Source organism: Rutidosis leptorrhynchoides, chromosome 3 (assembly GCF_046630445.1).
Source record: "Rutidosis leptorrhynchoides isolate AG116_Rl617_1_P2 chromosome 3, CSIRO_AGI_Rlap_v1, whole genome shotgun sequence".
Classification (NCBI taxonomy): domain Eukaryota; kingdom Viridiplantae; phylum Streptophyta; class Magnoliopsida; order Asterales; family Asteraceae; genus Rutidosis; species Rutidosis leptorrhynchoides.
The window spans coordinates 410,873,503-410,892,252 of NC_092335.1; the positions used below are offsets into that span (position 1 = coordinate 410,873,503).

The 18,750-nt window shown below is 35.0% G+C and overlaps 2 protein-coding genes across 2 annotated transcripts; one reads left to right on the forward strand and one right to left on the reverse strand.

Moving 5' to 3' along the window:
- Nucleotides 1–11,611: 11,611 nt before the first annotated feature.
- Nucleotides 11,612–14,741, forward strand: LOC139902821 (heat shock cognate protein 80-like). The gene is made up of 3 exons (XM_071885466.1): nucleotides 11,612–11,803; nucleotides 12,517–12,658; nucleotides 12,754–14,741. The coding sequence occupies exons 1-3, from the start codon at nucleotides 11,681–11,683 to the stop codon at nucleotides 14,583–14,585; spliced, it is 2,097 nt and encodes a 698-aa protein (XP_071741567.1). The 5' UTR covers nucleotides 11,612–11,680; the 3' UTR covers nucleotides 14,586–14,741.
- Nucleotides 14,742–15,901: 1,160 nt separating this feature from the next.
- On the reverse strand, nucleotides 15,902–18,465 carry LOC139897770 (calcineurin B-like protein 3). Its single transcript, XM_071880464.1, has 10 exons — nucleotides 18,397–18,465; nucleotides 17,769–17,825; nucleotides 17,517–17,677; nucleotides 17,342–17,424; nucleotides 17,204–17,263; nucleotides 16,902–17,010; nucleotides 16,766–16,818; nucleotides 16,595–16,675; nucleotides 16,245–16,357; nucleotides 15,902–16,148 (listed from the first exon to the last, which is right to left on the reverse strand). Exons 3-10 carry the CDS (start codon nucleotides 17,638–17,640, stop codon nucleotides 16,091–16,093), a joined length of 681 nt encoding a protein of 226 aa, XP_071736565.1. The 5' UTR covers nucleotides 17,641–17,677; nucleotides 17,769–17,825; nucleotides 18,397–18,465; the 3' UTR covers nucleotides 15,902–16,090.
- Between the last annotated feature and the right edge of the window lie 285 nt (nucleotides 18,466–18,750).

An 18,750-nucleotide genomic window follows, 5' to 3' on the forward strand; every position in this document is an offset into this window, starting at 1 on the left:
ACACAGGTTGGCAAGGTGAAACTTGCTGCCACACTTGTAGCATTTTCTCACTTTTGGTATCGGTGACTGGTCATACACTGAGTAGATGGGTGCAGTAAGATTGGGTCTGCTTTCAGATATGGTAGCTATGAGCTGGTCAAGCTTGACAGTCATTATCTGAGTGATAGATGACCCAGCACATGATTCCACAATTTGGTTCACTTTAGCTTTTCCCTTAAGTGCAGCTTTCCTTTTAGAACCAGTACCATAATCATGGTATACTGCTTTACCTTTGTTGTTCGACGAGTCATTGTGGGAAGTTACTGACCCGTCAGCTGATGCTGGTCGATTCTTGTGAATCTTTATTGCTGCCTTTGACTTGCCAGTATTGCATTTTGCTGGCTTGTTAGCAGCTACTGGTTGACCAATACAATTTTTATCAGCTGGCTCAGCATTGGTGGAATTTGAACACGAAGGGGAATCAATTGATTTTAACTTTCTTTGATTGTTTTCAGGGATTTCCCTTTTAATGCGTCTTTCCTTTGGAGTCATATAGTAAATGCTTGGGGGATCAGTAGTTTCATCAATTGAATTACTGGTTTCCTTGGCTTTTACTTATCCTCCAAAATTTCTTTCATGGACGGTGGTGGGGTCTCAGTAGGTCTGACAAACTTATTTGTTAAGACCTTTTTACCCTTAACTATCTTGGCAAAGGTATTTGGCAAGACAGCTTCAGGATCTGTTTTAAGAATGGGGTCCATGTAAGTAACTTCTGCGAGAGCAGCAGCAGCAGCATAGTCACCGGCAAAGAAAGCTTCAACTTGGGTAGGCACCTGCTCATTTACACACTTAGTTGTGCGTTGAGCAGATGTACACCATGAAGCAACAACCTTCTTGAGGTCGTTTAGCTGGTTCTTAACATCTGCTGCCTCAACGTGAAGAGACTTTAAAGCAAAATTTTATTTTTCAAGTTTTGAAATTTCATCCTTCAAGATCTTAATTTCATCAGTTTTGCTTTTAAGTTTATCATTTAAAGATTTGTTATCATTTTTCAAAACTTCTTCACGTTTACTGCCTCTACATAGATCAACTCTTAGGTAGTCAAACATTTCAGCTTTTTCATCATCAGTATAACTTCAAAAATTATCAACCTTATACAGCATTTTAGATTTCCATTGAGGTGAATCCTTTTTCAGATCAGCTTCCCTCATATCAGCTAAAAACATACTACCATTATCATCCTCATCAGACTCCTCGACCTCTTTGGCCATCAAACACAACTTTTTACCAGAAGCATAACCAGCATCATCATCATCAGTATCACTGTCAGAAGATGAAGAAGAGTTGGTTTCATCCCAATCATGATGCTCAGCAACTAGAACCATTTCTGGCTTCTTTCCCTTCTTATCAGCCTTTGCACTTTCTTTCATCTGAGCCTTCATAGCTTTGTACTTGTTTTTGTACTTATCAGCTTTTGAGAAGGAGTTAGCATGTGATGTTGAAGGTTTCCTGGACATGCATTCAGCAGCAAAATGCCCAACCTTCCCACAATTGTAACACTTAGATTTAGGACCCTTGACTGATTTGCTGATATACCTAGTACTTGGTTTCTTACTCCCTTTGTATAGCTTGCTGGTTCTATTACGATTGAACCTTTTGAACTGCCTAGTCAGCAAAGCCATACCTTCAACAAACCCTTCCACATCATCTTCATCATCACTGCTTTCTTCAGACCCAATACCACTATCCACCCCATCTTCAGCTGACTCATCTTTTGCCATCAACTTTTGAACCAGTAAAGCTTTTTGAGCTTTCTTTTTAGCAGCAGCAATAAGAGCAGTATCATCAGTTTTTGAGGATTTTGAGGTGGTAGGGTCAGACTTAAAGTTTTATTTTAAATTCAGTTCAAGTTTAGCTTCTGCCTTCTCATGGTTCCAAAGTGTACCATAAAGAGATGACATGTTAAAGTTCTTTAAGATCTGGGTGGTTCTTAAGGGGTCAGTGACAGGTTTCCATTTAGTAGGCAGTGAGTCAATGAATTTGTTTGGATTTTGAGTCTTTCTATTTTTGAATTACCAATGGGGAATCTTTCTAAAAAATCTATCTGGCAAAACGCAACTCGTCGAGTTCAATCCATGAAAAAAGAGAAGCTCGACCACCAGTTCAAAATCAGTATATGTGATTTTTAAAGTAAGCAGGTTAGCAACTAAGGAGTTAAACCTAATGAAGGTTTGCTTAAGGGTCTTATTCTTATAGGCAAAGAACATTTCATACTCTCTTTTCAAAGCAATAATCTTGTTCTGCCTAACCTCATCCATGCCTTCATAAGTAACATCTAGATAGTATAACATAAGCTTAGCATTCAGCTTTCCCTTAGTCAGTTTGAACAGGTGGTTAGGTAAAGTTATAGCTAACAGAGTTCTGATCTTAGGGTCAAGTCCAACACGACGTTTGTCCTCAGCATCCCATTTGACTGGAGTGAGAATAACCTCTCTGCCAGGAATGGCAGGAGTGTCAACAGTAGCTGAGATGCTATCAATAGTCTCAGTTGGGATAAATGGACCATCTGTGGCAATACCAGGCATAAGTGAGTCAATAGACTCCAGGTGAAGCATGAACCTTGCCTTCCAAGTTTTATACTCATCTTCATCGAATTTGGGTGGTCTATTAGATGAGCCATTTTCAAGGTAAGCTGTATCTGAGTATGCAGCCATGAGAGAATTCAGATCCAAGATATTAAATTATCAAGACTGAAGCTCTGATACCAGTTGTTGGTCCCTTGATTAACAACAGGAGTATTTGTAGATGGGGGGTGAATACAATTTCTTTTAATTAATAAATCAATTAAACACAGTTTAGTATTCAAGCATGTAATTTAAATAGAGTCAAAGGTAATTTTTCAACGGTTATTCTTTATTAATTAAACCACAAAGAATTACAACTATCCTTGGCGGAATGATAGTTGGTTGATACAGATTTACCTAAGTATAGCTATGAGGATAAACTTAAAGCTGTTACACGTTTTGGACTCTAAATAACTAAACCCACACTACTAGTTGTTACAATAGTGGATACAACAATTTATAGTAGTCCTATTAACCGTGTAATGGTTCTATTTTCCACTGATACATAGGATGTCTGTACTTGTGGGGACAACTGCATCAGAGAGCGTGTTCTCCTCTTTCTTCTTTGGTAGCTATTTGCAGGAACACCCCAATTCGGTTTGGTACCACTATTTGTTTAAACAAATAGAATGTTGTGTTCCCTAGGCGTTGACAAAGTATAACACATGTCTGCACATGCGTTAAACTTTTGCATTCCCACGTGGTCTTGTAAGGTCACTTGTCAGCCGCTGACGCGTGTCCTTTCCTGTTCAACTTTGTCTTTGACTTCCGTTAAATAGTACAATTGATGTAGACCACTCAGGAAACCACCATGCTTGTAATGGAGCATGGTTGTCTTGTGTTATATGCTGCTTACCAGGTTTACTGGTTCTTCTTATGCTGAGTCACTTGATATTCTTGAATTGCTGAGTACTCATCCTGTGCTAATTCGAAGAATACACTCTACCTTGTGCTGGTAGACTAGGCAGCATACTGAACATTTGACATAGCAATATTTGCTGTCTATACATAAACAAACTTGTGCTGGCTGCATATAACATTTTAGTACAAATAAATTACAGTTTTGTCATAATTAAATCTTTAATTATTTTGGGGACTCAACAGTATTGGACATGTTGCTTACCGCTTCGAACTCCATGCTCAATCAAAATTCCGTTCATCCTACATTTCATGTATCAAACTTAAAGAAGTATCTTGCCGAACAAGAACTTGTTATTTCTTCTGATAGACTTACTATCGATGACAAACTTCACTTCCTAGGAGAACCGGTTGAAATTATGAATCGTGAAACCAAACACTAAAACAACGTAAAATTTCGACTGTCAAAGTTCGTCGGAATGCCCAAGGAAGTACCTTCACTCATTCGTAGAATTGACAACGCAAGATTTTGAGGGAGAAACAACAACTACTACTTCCAACTAAATTTCGGGACGAAATTTCTTTTAAGGTGTGGGTAATGTAACATCCCGCATTTTTCCGTTAATTTATTTTAACGCTGTCTTTTCTTTTAAGATAATACCTTCGTTATCTAAATTCGTATCTTCCGTTGACTAGCATTTTAATATTTTTCCGTTATTTAATTGTAACATCTCTCGTTACCCTAGTGTATTTAAAATATTTTGTTCGGTTAATTCACGCACCCGCTTTTGAACTCGATGGACTAAACTTGCCAAGTGGGCAAACTAGTTGACTAGGTCAACTAGTCAACCCACCACCACCACCACTCATTCCATTCACCCATGTGATGACCCGAAAATTTCTGACCAAATTTAAACTTAATCTTTAACGTTTCCGACACGATAAGCAAAGTCTATGAAGTTGAATCTCAAAATTTTAAACTATTCAAATACCCTTCAATTTTTCTCAACGATTCGCGAACAATTATATGTAAATAGATACATATATATGCTATAACTTGAAAACGTAACAAAGTGTTATAAAAATGATACTGTGCATTAACCTTATTGGTTTGATTATCTGATTGATATTTAGATAAGTTAACTAAAATGTTTAAGATGAACCAGTAAAACACTAATTTGCTACAGTATTTTCGAATTGCTACAGTACCCGAAAAGCTACAGTGTTTTTAAAAAATCACTATTTGCTGCAGTAACTTTGCTACAGTAACTTTGCTACAATAAAACACTATTTTAAAATGAAAAATGTATATATGTATATGTATGTAACGAGACGATGATTTATAGAAGTAAATGACCAAAATACTCGAAAGTTTAAGATATACTTCGAGTGATATAATTTTGGGATAATTTAAGGCTATATTTTGACAAAGGTACGTGACACGAAACGTAAAATACAAGTTTTCTAAGCGTACAAAAATGCGTTCGAGAAACTGGAACCGGGACATAAGTCGAGTGATGACGTACGACTTATCGGAACTAAAATTATTAATCAACTATGCACATGAATTTAATATAATATATAATTAATTATTTAAAATAAATATATTATATATATTATATAAAAACATGTCGACAAGCAAAAAGTTAAGAAAATGTGAGCTGGAATCCTAGGCCATGCGATCGCATGGCCATTACACACAGAAACCATGCGATCGCATGGGGTCTGAAATCTGGCCACATCTATAAATTCGCACGAGTTCGTTTCAGTTTTTCATTTCCTTTTCTATCTATCTCTGTATTATTATTATTATTATTATTATTATTATTATTATTATTATTATTATTATTATTATTATTAGTATTATTATTATTATTATTATTAAGATTAATAATATTAATCTTATTATTATTAGTATTATCAGATATCGTTACCATTATTATTAGTATTTTACATAAAATATTACGACGAGGTTATGGCCAAACAATTTCAAAATGAGTTTTAGAGCGGGATAGAGCTAAGGAAAATATGGGTTATTACTAAGGAGGTTATGGGTATTGTTCGAGGGTTTTGTTCGCAAGTCAAACCTAGTGTTTATCATCTTTGTTGCGTCTACGTACATTCCTGCAATATTGAATCTCAATATTGATACGTAAGCATTCATATCTTATCTTTTATATATTAATAGCGTATCCATGTCTAGTGCTCGAGTATAAATGTTTATGCATGCTTGTATGCTTAATTTCATCGTTAAACGGTTTATTATGAATCATGAATTAAATACATATATTACTGGCAAAAGATATATGATATACATGTTTTTGGAAAGCTGGCGAAAAATCAATAACTTTTCATTTAGATATCGAATAGTTTCGATGAACGGATTAAAAGATATGATCAACTGAATTATGAGTGATATTAATTGGAATTGCTCTTGAATCTGCAATTGATATTTAAACAACTTGTTTGTAAGATTAATAAATTGGATTTTTGAATATTACCAGTCGAATAAATGAATCCTTATATAAAACACGTCTCGTTTTGTTAAGCAACTGTCAAAATTGACTTTTTGAAATGACTGTGGATAACTATTGTATGTCGATCTCGAGCATTAGGATTGTGATACACTATGACCTGACCTAGCTTGATAAACATTTATTGACCAACATATGTTCTCTAGGTTGAGATCTACGATTATTTGGTAATCCGAGTTTCGGTCACATTACGATGAACAACTTTATATGCTGCTAAGGTGAGTTTCATTTGCTCCCTTTTTAATTGCTTTTACAATCTATATTTTTGGGCTGAGAATACATGCACTTTATTTTAAACGCAATGGATACAAGTACATACTAAATTCTACACTGAGTTTGAATCGAAAATCCCTTAGCTTTGGTAACTAGTAACTGCCAGTTATAAGAACTGGTGGGCGCGAGTAGTAGTATATGGATCCATAGGGCTTGATATCCCCGTCCGAGCTAGAGCGCTAGCCTTTAAATGGACGTATGCTATTTGAGAAGCGTACACGTTGGTTTGCGTGTATTATTAAGATGATTATACAAAGGGTACAAATTATATATACGTTAAGTTTAGTTACCAGGGTACTCAATCTTGTTGAATATTTTGATAAACGTTTCTGGATGAAACAACTGAAATCTTGTGGTCCACCTTTATATACAGATTATGTGAAACACTAAAACTATGAACTCACCAACCTTTGTGTTGACACTTGTTAGCATGTTTATTCTCAGGTTTCTAGAAGTCTTCCACTGTTTGCTTATATGTTAGACAAGCTATGTGCATGGAGTCTTACATGACATATTTATCAAGGAAACGTTGCATTCACCAAATCATCACCATGTATCTTATTTTGACTGCATTGTCAACAGAAGTATCATTGTAAACTATTATATTACGGTGATTGTCTATATGTAGAAATCATCAGATGTCGAAAACCTTTGATTTAAATATTCATTTATGGTGTGCCTTTTCAAAAGAATGCAATGTTTACAAAACATATCATATAGAGGTCAAATACCTCGCAATGAAATTGATGAACGAAGTGTTCATCCATATGGATTTGGAGCGATCGTCACAACCCATCTTTCTCTCTTTTCTCTCTAGTTGCAAGAACACCCATTTCACCCAAATCTTTAATTCATCATCTAAATCCAAATCAAGAAGCTAACATCAAAACAAATTGCATATTTGGAATCCTTGCATATTCCTCTACAACTTGATACTAATTTCATCTCATTTGGGTAACTTTACTAAAACTATAGATTTCATGTTTTTAGTGTTTTTGACTTGAAATGGTGTTAGTTAGTGTCTATGGCTCATTGTGATGTCGTGTATGTAATTTGTATGCTCGATCTTGTTATTTGGTGCAACTAGCATGAACACTTGAAATGGGTTAGTTAACTCTATGATTTTGGATGATTAAATGTGTTTAGATGTTAAACCTTGTGTGTTAAAAGTGTTACTAGCATCGTTAGCTTCGTTTTGGTATGTTGGATGACATGAAAACCTTGCATTAACATGATTATTGATTTTGTGATTCTTGGTTAGGGTTTGATAGATTTTAAAACGAACTTTTGATGCATGGAATGCTATGAGACGTTATTTGTAAGTATTTAGTTGTATTGTATGTTTAATTACCTTCGAAACGGCATATCGTATGCGCAAATTGGATTCCTGAATCATGAAATACGTTTTACGAACTTGAAACTTTAGTGATGAACTTTTAACGATCATTCGACGAGGATTTGGTCATTTTAAATGATGTAATTGTTTGATGATATGTGTTTAGTTGCAATCCTCGTCAAAATACCTTTCCAACGATATAAGATACGTGTCTTAAGTGTTTTCGGTTCATAAATTGTGTTTGATTGAAGTTTGGCTCGACATTTAGAAAATTTTCAGCAACTCACCAGGTCAGTTGATTGGGACGACGTCCCATACCTTGGACGCCGTCCAAGCCTTCATTGCTGGACACCGTCCAGACCTTTTGGACGCCGTCCAAATGAACTACAAAATTCTGTCCAACTTGGTCGTTTACCGTTTAATTCTAACTATGCTACGCACCTCCGATTAACATGAAACTTGGCCAACATATTTATATATGATTACTAATCGAAGAAAAATTGTCGGATACCTGACCCGACCCCGTTGACTTTGACCAAGTTTGACTTTTAGTCAAACTTAACCAAATACTTATGCAATCGTTCTAACATGCTTTTATACTTGATTCTTGCATGAAACTTGACAACTTGATTCACATGCTATATTAATCGAGTCGTAACGAGCCATAAGACTAATTGAACACATTTCGACCGACCTTGTGTCGTAACCGGTAATTGATACGACTTATTTGTTTAGGTCAAGGCTAAACAACTTTCATTTGCACAACGTTTAATTACAAGTACTTTGGCATGCAACTACGGTGAGATCATAGTCCCATCTTTTCAGCAACTTTTATACTTTTAAATCATGGGATGAGAAACATATACGGTTTATACTTTTATACGTTGAATACAAGTACGAAAACAAACATTCCACGTGCGAGTCAGAACAAAAAGCCTCAATTCAATTATCATTAGTTACACTTGCAGGGTGTAAGCGCGAAATTATGTTGTGTGGCCATACGGGTTTGACGAACCCTCATTCGGACGGTTCGCTACCGTTAGCGGATGAAATGTAATTTTATCGTGTATAGTGTAGGTTCTAACACTATGATTCAGAGGTACCATTCAGTAAAGCCTTGATAATTGGGTGCTCGACATACAAACAACATCTTTGGAATGCAAACGATTTGGATAATCAACTATACTAAATCTTGTGGTTCAAAAACATACTTTACAAATACACCTATGATTTCACCAACGTTTTTCGTTGACAGTTTTCTATATGTTTCTCAGGTTCATATTTGGCTACTTGATACATGCTTTCGCACACTTTGATTACTTGCTTGGGGTCAAGCATACATGCATACGCTAGTGATAACACCTTTGGTTTCAACTTAAAGCATACATACTTACACTATTTATAGCAAATCGTGATTTTCAACTTTTATTATGTCGCAAGTCATTTCATATATGCTTTATACTTTTGTAAACTTAAACTCTTCGTCGAACCGTTTGGTAATTTAAAACTTTGCAAGTCATACGTTTCAAATGAATGCGACATAATTTTGGTCAAACGCGTCTCATTTAGGGACTATGACCACGTAACGGGACCTAAGTTAACGGCGCCGTCAATGACGATTTGGCCGGGTCGTTACAATTATGGTGTGTAACTGGTCCAATAAATACAAGTGACAAATGTTTCTTATAAGATACCTTCTTATTAGTGCTCAAGCCTACGTGAAATTTCTTAATCTGAAAAAAAAATTCGTAATCCAAAATGCTGAATTCTGCACATTTTTTGATGATACATACTTAACGAGTTCTCAAGTCTATTTGTATTCATTATTACCGTTAAATGAGGTTGGTTTTTTTTTTTTTTACTTAGGTCTGTTACTGTGGTACCAAGCCCATTTGGGAAGGGGAAGCATATTACATATATTATCTATCAGTTGTTCAAGCTCAAGTACTACTACAACTATTCCAGGTAATAACATTGGCTGCACTCTATATTTAATATGCTCTATTTAGTTGTATCTTATTTGTAATGTGATGCATTGGATATTGCAGTTACCGAAGCTCATTCTACCGGTTTTTTACATTTTCTATTTTATAAATGGAAGAAACAAAACTTCGTAATGCATATAACTTTTAATTTCCTATACACTTTCTACTCGAGATATTTACCCGTTCTGTGTGATATTGGTTTAAATGGCAGTTATTGGCTCTACGTCTTTAATTGCTAATTGTTCTTCCAGGGACGGTGATGTAGCTACTGATGGTAATTCATAGTATATGTTATTTTGGTACTCTTTGGTTGCTTTTCTGTTTTTAACATGCTGCGGATAGTGATCTCCTTTATCAACATTTTTTAAAATGTCATTGATAGGTAATGGCGCTTTGATGCAGTCATCACCTAATAATACTAGGTTTTTTCCTACTATCATTCCGAATGTTGGTTGTATGTTTATATTAAGTGTCCCACTTTACGTTTTAGCAGGTTACTACGATCCTGTTTACGTAGTAGTATATCATTGGGTAGTTACACCGTTTTTGAATACATCGTGTACACATTTGCAAGCACTTTTGAAAACATTCAACGAATACGATTTCACCGCCGCAACGCGCGGTCGGCCTAATGCTTGTTATGTTCATTACATCACATCTTAACTAAAATACATCTACTACAGTAAACGGGATTTCCAGTTTATGTACGTGTCAATTTGTGGAAAATTAGTAGGCCACAAATATAGTACTTAGAAAATTTATGCAAGCAAAGGAGATGAATTAAGAAGCATGATAAAAACAAAGGTTCATGTGACACAGTTGACCTCTGAACAAAACAGAGGTTCATGTTATGCAGCCTATTCATATACGGAGTATTAACAAAGAAAATTAATGCCACCTGAATTAACTTGTTTATTTCTATTTCTTATTACAAGAAAATACCCCAAATACATTAATATATAATTAAATTCTTATAAAATATTACCTTAAAATTTTGGGATGTCACACTTTTTAGTTAGCTTGACTCAGAGTGAGTTTCCTAGATTCCACATTGGATACCTCGATTTACTCATTAATATTTAAGTGCATAAAAATAATAATCGTCACTAGTGCAACACCTGTAGAGTTTACTCTTTCCTATGCAAAGGTCAACAGGAAATGATTTTATGTCACAAGCCACTTCTACCACTATCATCATTTATTATCATTAGGTTTGCTGTATTTTAGTACTGTTATTTGAAGATGTGAGAAGGCATCTACATGAGATTAAAAAAATAGTTGAAAGCTAAATTTAAAGGTGTAGTCTTCGAGATTTGAGCAATTAGATCATATGGGGTGCTAGATCACTTAGCCACCTAAAACCTTTTTTCGGATTCGGATCGGTTGGTCGAAAGTTCGTTACATGAATCAAGGAAGTTAATGTATTAAAGCAAAGTGATCATATAAAGAATATGCCAAATATGAAAAACGATTATAGATTTATAGCCCCTACCATATGGAATATTAAGCATTGACTCACTGAAGGCATACGAGTTGTTATCATTACTTTTATTGATATACTATTGGGAAAAGACATATCCATATGTCTTGTGATATAGGGTATTTCTAATTGGACTTGGAAGGTTCATTGGTAAATCTTAACTTAATCTTTATATACTTAATATTAATGTGGATAAGGGTATGAGTTTAGCTAAGCATTAATATTTATTTGTTTGTTAGTGACTTTTCTCGTGTTGTTTTTCTGTTCTTGTTCCCAACTGTTTTCATTATGTTTTAATGATGCATTCTTTCACCAATTTATTTCAAGTTTTTCGTAAAAATGCGGAAACTCAAAACCATAATACTTTATACCCGAATATAAAAATAATAAAACTTGAGGGTCTTGAAGTGAAATACATGAAAAGTCACCGGTCATACGGCAATAGAAGGATCTAGAACGCTAAATAGTCGAATAAAAAAACAAACCCTAACCAAGTCACTCTATTTATATACCCGCCTCCTTCACCGATCTACTTTTATCCTTCAACTGTTTCTTTGTTCTTTCCTTCACCAACTCTTTTAAATCTTTTTCATTAATTCGTTCATCAAACAATGGCCGATCAAGAGACATTTGCTTTTCAAGCCGAGATCAATCAGTTGTTGAGTCTCATCATCAACACTTTTTACAGTAACAAGGAGATCTTTCTCCGTGAGCTCATCAGTAACTCATCCGATGTAAGTCACAGTGAATTTTTTGTTCGAATTATTTGTTTTAGGTTAGGTTATATGTATTTGTTATTTTTAGAGCCTTTAATCTGTTTGATTATTCTGATATGTCTGTGATCTACGCTAATTGCTTAGGTAATTTAGGGTTTATCGTTTTTAATTTGATTTATTTTTTGTGTTATAATATAATTTTCCGGCTGTTATTTGACATTATTCTACGCAGTATAATGTGAATTGGACCTATGTTTTAGCTTAATGTGCTTATGTTATTTGATTTATTTTTTATATTATAATAGAAATTCTTGTATGTGATTACTGATTAAGTACATTATGTTCTTTTATTTAATTTATTATGCTTGGCCTGCTATTTCAAAAGATACTATGATATTGTATGTTGATAACTCATTAACCCGATTTGTCTCATAAGCTTTCGATCATACTGTGTATATCGTCATTATACTAGCTATACGTACATATGTATATGTTTTTCTTTGTGTAATAATTTGATCATAAGTGTGCTTATTAGAGTTGCTTATATAAATTACCTCTTTTAAAAAAAAAAAAAAATTTGTGTGGAAATTACTAGTTTTGATTACTTGTATCATAACATAATATTGTTTTGTTATCTGTTGTGACTTTTGCCTTGTATTATCTGATTTGATTTGATTGATGTGTGCTAGTTTTAGTTACTTGTATCATAACATTGACTTTTTTTTTTATAGGCTCTTGACAAGATCCGTTTCGAAAGCTTGACCGACAAGAGCAAGCTTGATGGACAGCCAGAGCTTTTCATCCACATCATCCCAGACAAAGCTACCAACACCTTGACCATTGTTGATAGTGGAGTAGGAATGACCAAGGCTGGTTAGTAATATATTCATTGCTAACTCTAAACAATTTAATTATATGCTAGTTTTCATACAAATTTTGGTTTCTAATGTCTTGTATTGTTGTTACAGATTTGGTGAACAACTTGGGTACCATTGCAAGGTCTGGGACCAAAGAATTCATGGAAGCTATTACTGCTGGTGCTGATGTTAGCATGATTGGACAGTTTGGTGTTGGGTTCTACTCTGCTTATTTGGTTGCTGATAAAGTTGTGGTGACAACAAAACACAACGATGATGAACAGTACGTATGGGAGTCTCAAGCTGGAGGTTCTTTCACTGTTACCAGAGACACTTCTGGTGAAGCCCTTGGCAGGGGTACTAGAATGACACTATACTTAAAGGAAGACCAGCTCGAATACCTTGAGGAACGCAGACTTAAGGATCTGATCAAGAAGCACTCTGAGTTTATCAGCTATCCGATTTCTCTATGGGAAGAGAAGACCACTGAAAAGGAAATTTCTGATGATGAGGATGAGGAAGAAAAGAAGGATGAAGAAGGTAAAGTAGAAGAAGTTGACGAGGAGAAAGAGAAGGACGAGAAGAAAAAGAAGACGATTAAAGAAGTGTCTCATGAGTGGGCTTTGGTCAACAAACAAAAGCCGATCTGGATGAGGAAACCGGAAGAGATCACTAAGGAGGAGTATGCTGCTTTCTACAAGAGTCTTACTAACGATTGGGAAGAGCATTTGAATGTTAAACATTTTTCGGTTGAGGGTCAACTTGAGTTTAAAGCTATTCTTTTTGTTCCCAAGAGGGCACCATTTGATCTATTTGACACGAAAAAGAAGCCAAACAACATCAAGCTTTATGTTCGTCGTGTGTTTATTATGGATAATTGTGAGGAGCTCATTCCTGAGTACCTCAGTTTCGTGAAGGGTATTGTGGATTCTGAAGATCTTCCTCTTAACATCTCTAGAGAGATGTTGCAGCAAAACAAGATCCTTAAGGTGATCCGCAAGAATTTGGTCAAGAAGTGCGTTGAGCTTTTCCAGGAAATTGCTGAGAACAAGGAGGATTATGCTAAGTTTTATGAAGCTTTCTCAAAGAATCTTAAATTGGGTATTCACGAGGATTCTCAAAACAAGACCAAGCTTGCTGAGTTACTTCGTTATCACTCAACTAAAAGTGGTGACGAGATGACCAGCTTGAAGGATTACGTCACCAGAATGAAAGAGGGTCAACAAGATATTTATTATATTACCGGTGAAAGCAAGAAGGCAGTTGAGAACTCTCCGTTTTTGGAGAAGCTAAAGAAGAAGGGTTACGAGGTGTTGTACATGGTTGACGCCATTGATGAGTATGCTGTTGGTCAGTTGAAGGAGTTCGAGGGTAAGAAGTTGGTTTCTGCAACCAAGGAAGGTTTGAAACTTGAAGAAACTGAAGATGAGAAGGCAAAGCAAGAAGCTTTGAAGGAGAAGTTTGAGGGTCTTTGCAAGGTAATGAAGGATGTTTTGGGCGACAAGGTTGAAAAGGTGGTTGTTTCGGACCGTGTTGTGGATTCTCCTTGCTGTTTGGTTACAGGTGAATATGGGTGGACTGCCAACATGGAAAGAATCATGAAGGCGCAGGCTTTAAGAGATTCAAGCATGGCTGGTTATATGTCAAGCAAGAAGACTATGGAGATTAACCCTGAGAATGCTATTATGGAGGAACTTAGGAAACGAGCTGATGCTGATAAGAATGATAAGTCGGTTAAGGACTTAGTTTTGTTGCTGTTCGAGACCGCGTTGCTTACCTCTGGGTTCAGTCTTGATGAGCCCAACACTTTTGGGAACAGGATTCATAGAATGTTGAAGCTCGGTCTTAGCATTGATGAGGATGCGGTTGATGAGGATGCTGATGTGCCTGCTTTGGAGGAAGCTGATGCAGATGCTGAGAGCAAGATGGAAGAGGTCGACTAATTTTAATAATCTAATTTTTTGCTTTTATGGTTCTGTTTAATGTTTATGAACAATTTTAGTTTTTATGTTTCCGTTATTTTTGATTGTTTCTATGGAATATGTTCCGTATGACTATTGGTTTTCTTTCTTTTTATATAGAACCTTTTTTTTGCATGATGCTAGTTTTGCTATAGATTGAAATATGATATGCTCATGGGTTAATTTTTTATGAATTTTATTTGAGTTGTACTAGTGGAGATTTATAAATAGGTCTCCTGCGATTTCCAATTGCAGACCAGATGCACAGAAAATTTTGCACAACAAAATTTCTATTTCTATTTCAAGTCTAAATCTCTGCTGAAGAAAAAATGTTTATGAACAATGTTTTATGCTTTTAAAAAAGAAAATAATCAAAGTCACAATGTAGGCGTGTTTTGTACAAACTGGCAACTTGTGATGGTAAAAAGGGTACTTCAGTTGGTGTCAATTGATGGGTTGCTTTTGTCTTGCAAAGCAAATTGGTCTTACTCGAGCATGAGTTAAAAAAATAGGGGATGATTCTCACACACACTTTTTTGATCCTCACACACCAATTTAAAGAAATGGAGTATTATTAGAAGAGTAAAATGTTAAAATAGGTGTGTGAAGATCAAAAAAGGGTGTGTTAGAATCATCCCCTAAAAAAATGAGATTCTTTGGAGGTTAAAGCAAAGAAAAAGGATCCCACCGTTTGTGAAAATAATATCAAATCATTAAAATCCTTGCACGACTCTGTTGAAAGAATCCTCCTTTTTAATCGAATTAAAGTTACAACGTTTGGATGGTGAACGTCTTCTTAATAATGATAGTGATGCTTCAATACCGGAATGGGCAAATTTAATCTGGGGGACTTGATCACCTCATTTACACACGATTGTGGATCAGGAATGGGGATCAAAGCAGCGTTGGTCCCGCTACAACTTTGAGTATTTTGCTTGCTAGATTCAATGTTTTATTTAACGATGAATTCGTATATTGGGCGACTATAGTGAAGAAGGTCAAGTATAAATCATCCGCATGGGCCGTAAATGCAAAGCTTTACTATTCTCACCAATTTTACATTTGGAATGTGCGTAAATTTTTTACTGTGCACCTTTGATGCATGCTAGTTTTGCTACAAATGGAAATATGAATTGTGATATGGTTTATGTTTAAAAAACTCATATCTGAGAACTTCTTTGAGCCTAGCGTTTTTTTCTGAGTTGTAGTGCAAATTTAAAATAGGTCTCCTACAACTTTAAATTGCAGACCAGATGCGAACATAAACTTTACACAACAAAATTTTATTTCAAGTCCTAAAAGCTGCTGAAGAAATTTCCTATAAACAAGTAGTACCTCATGTTTATGCACTTAAAAAAAAAAAAAGAATCAAAGTCACAATGTAGCCATGGATTTGAACAAATTGGCAATGTGATGGTAAAATTATATTCTCAATTCGTGTTTCATCTATCTGTTGTGATGACTTTTAACATAAATGGCGAAACTTCTTACATATCCTCGACTCTCGAGTGAAAAACAAAGCTTGGAAATGTTGTTGTGATGTCCCTATACAATAATAACCAAACACAAGCATCAACTTATCAGAAAATGGTATTTGTGAGCTTTTAACATTCTGAGAATGTTTATGTAAAAAGAACTTACTTGAGGTATTGTAAAGTCATATTCTTTAAGAGTGAAGGATGTCGTATGACGAGGTTTCTCCATTCTTCTTGGTCGATTTTCCCGTCATGTTTCGTATCAGCTTCTTCAAATGTCTAAACAAAGTACCGATTGGTCACTAAAATTTCTTGAAAGGGCAATGATATTTCCACCAACAATAATGATAGATCCACTCAGCATTACAAATATTTATGCATATAGTACAAGTAGTTATTGTATAATATGAGTGGATCCATCAAAATTAGGTTATAAGCTACATTTTACAAAAACCAAGCTTTTCCAAAACTAGAAAATACTCCGTACATACTATATCATTATTATTACACAAGTACCTTGTCAATGATGCTCTCTATAACATCATCAGAAAGATTCATCCCTGATTCAGCAAGGGTTGCTACCACCATTTGCTTCACCTACATTGAAAATCATACCTCGAATGAATTATAGATTCGTTACCTATATAATGTATGTATACAACGTATTCATATATCCCTATAACATACCTCTTGTCTCTCTATAAAACCTTGCTGCTTAAGATCATAAAGCTGAAAAGAAACTGCAATATTTGGGGTCTGAGTAATCAATCATACATAGAGAATCCGTAAATCAAACATAACCTGTTTAACAATCCTAACTTACAGTTAATCTTATCATCAATAGGGGCACTTGGATGAAACACCGAAAGCGCACGAGCAAACTCCTCGAATCCCAAGATTCCATTATGCTTTGTGTCAAACAAGTCAAATACCTAAAAATCAAGTGACCCATCATAATACCTATAAGCAACATTACTTGCATTTTTTTGACGGACAAAACCGAACTATATAAACGGAGATCTTTCATCAAACAATGAAATACCAACAACAACCCACAAAAGAAACCAAACCTAAACAACCTAAACACAACAAACAAAACCAATTATGCTTAGGAAGCAATTGTACCCGATCAGCAAACAAGCTTTCCTTTTTATTAGTCTTAAACAGTGCCAGTTGAAACTTTTCCTGCATTCAAGTCATCTTAGTTATAACCAATATTTCACTTTCATAACAGATTAGGATAATGCCACCTACAATACAGACCTTATTGATTAACCCATCATCGTTAACTGCACTACTAATCTTTTTATATAGCTCATAAAGCGCTTCTACTTCACTTACACTAACTGCATTACACATATTCAGTATGAAATTAAGATCAAACATAAAGCTGGATCTCTAAAACATATAACGAAATGTTAAAAGACTAATTCCATACAAACTGTCTGGCTAGCGAGAATTGCAGGATCATCAAGCCCCTGCGATTGTTTACTCAATTCAAGATCACAACAATAGAGTAGGGAAGCACATAAATGCTTGATCCCTTCTAAGCACTGAGACATTGCACTTGTCGCACATTAAAACGCTCCATTCTTGTTACTGCAAATTAAGTTCGTATAGATAGAGATCTACATACAAACATGAAAAATGGATAGATATATATAATAAATAAGATGATCAAATGAATAACCTTTTGACCATTTCCCAATACTGCTGCTTAAATCAAACGACTTGCAGTCGAACTATTCTGTTGAAAGTACAAAAACCAAAATAAGAATCCTAATGAGCCAAAAAATGATTGGAGCTATATCTGTTTTATACTACTAACTGAAGAAGACTACTTAACCCATTCAAAAACAGTTACATGATTGAATGAGAAACTAACACTAATTTTTCGAATTTTATATTCAGAAACAAAGTTTGTTACAATCTGCTCTCTAGAGATTTCTCCTTTATACTAACCAATTACATTAATGGGTACCTAAATTTTTCATCAATGAAATGATAATATGGTAGAGATTAAAAATCAAATCTTGATGCAACTTGAGATGCAAGGATAGATTTTTAGCTGAATTAAGTAGATGCACATAGATCTCCAAATGTCATGAAGTAACAGAGATCATGAAATCAATATTCTTGTAAAAAGTGATTAAGTACATTAAAATTGAATTGAAAGTCATCAACCCAGATCAAAAAAATGAATAATATCGTGAATTTAAACAATTACAGACCTCGGAATATGATAAAGGTTGAATCTTTATGGTCCAAGAAACAATAATATCAGATACAAAAATAAAGCTAACTTTATGAAAAATTACCAGATGTGTTGTATTTGGAAGGAGGTGTGTTGATGTACAGATTTGGAGTTGCAACACAATCAATTAATTAATCAATCAATAAAACAGCCAATCAATTTTGGATTAATATAAAAAAGGGGAATGATTAGTGTTGGCCACGATAACGATGTTGGGAATAACATGGGGGGGATTGGGGGTGGGGTAACCAGGAGAAAACGTGACTCATCAATATTTCTTCTTTTATTTACAGTTTTACGCAACACTAATTTTTTCTCGTACCATATCAAAGATACTTTTTACGGTATACCCGTCATACAATTACATTGTATCACATCAGCGTCACCTCACCAACTTCTTCCTATAACTTAACTCATC

What these genes read in the sequence shown, in the direction of transcription:
- LOC139902821 (XM_071885466.1), top strand. Translation starts at nt 11,681, where the DNA reads ATGGCCGATCAAGAGACATTTGCTTTTCAAGCCGAGATCAATCAGTTG. An exon ending in TCATCAGTAACTCATCCGAT is followed by an intron (nt 11,804 to 12,516) that starts GTAAGTCACAGT and finishes TTTTTTTTATAG; the next exon opens with GCTCTTGACAAGATCCGTTT. An exon ending in AGTAGGAATGACCAAGGCTG is followed by an intron (nt 12,659 to 12,753) that starts GTTAGTAATATA and finishes TTGTTGTTACAG; the next exon opens with ATTTGGTGAACAACTTGGGT.
- LOC139897770 (XM_071880464.1), bottom strand. Translation starts at nt 17,640, where the DNA reads ATGTCTCAGTGCTTAGAAGGGATCAAGCATTTATGTGCTTCCCTACTC. An exon ending in AAAGCTTGTTTGCTGATCGG is followed by an intron (nt 17,011 to 17,203) that starts GTACAATTGCTT and finishes CTTGATTTTTAG; the next exon opens with GTATTTGACTTGTTTGACAC. An exon ending in TAGAGAGCATCATTGACAAG is followed by an intron (nt 16,358 to 16,594) that starts GTACTTGTGTAA and finishes TACTTTGTTTAG; the next exon opens with ACATTTGAAGAAGCTGATAC.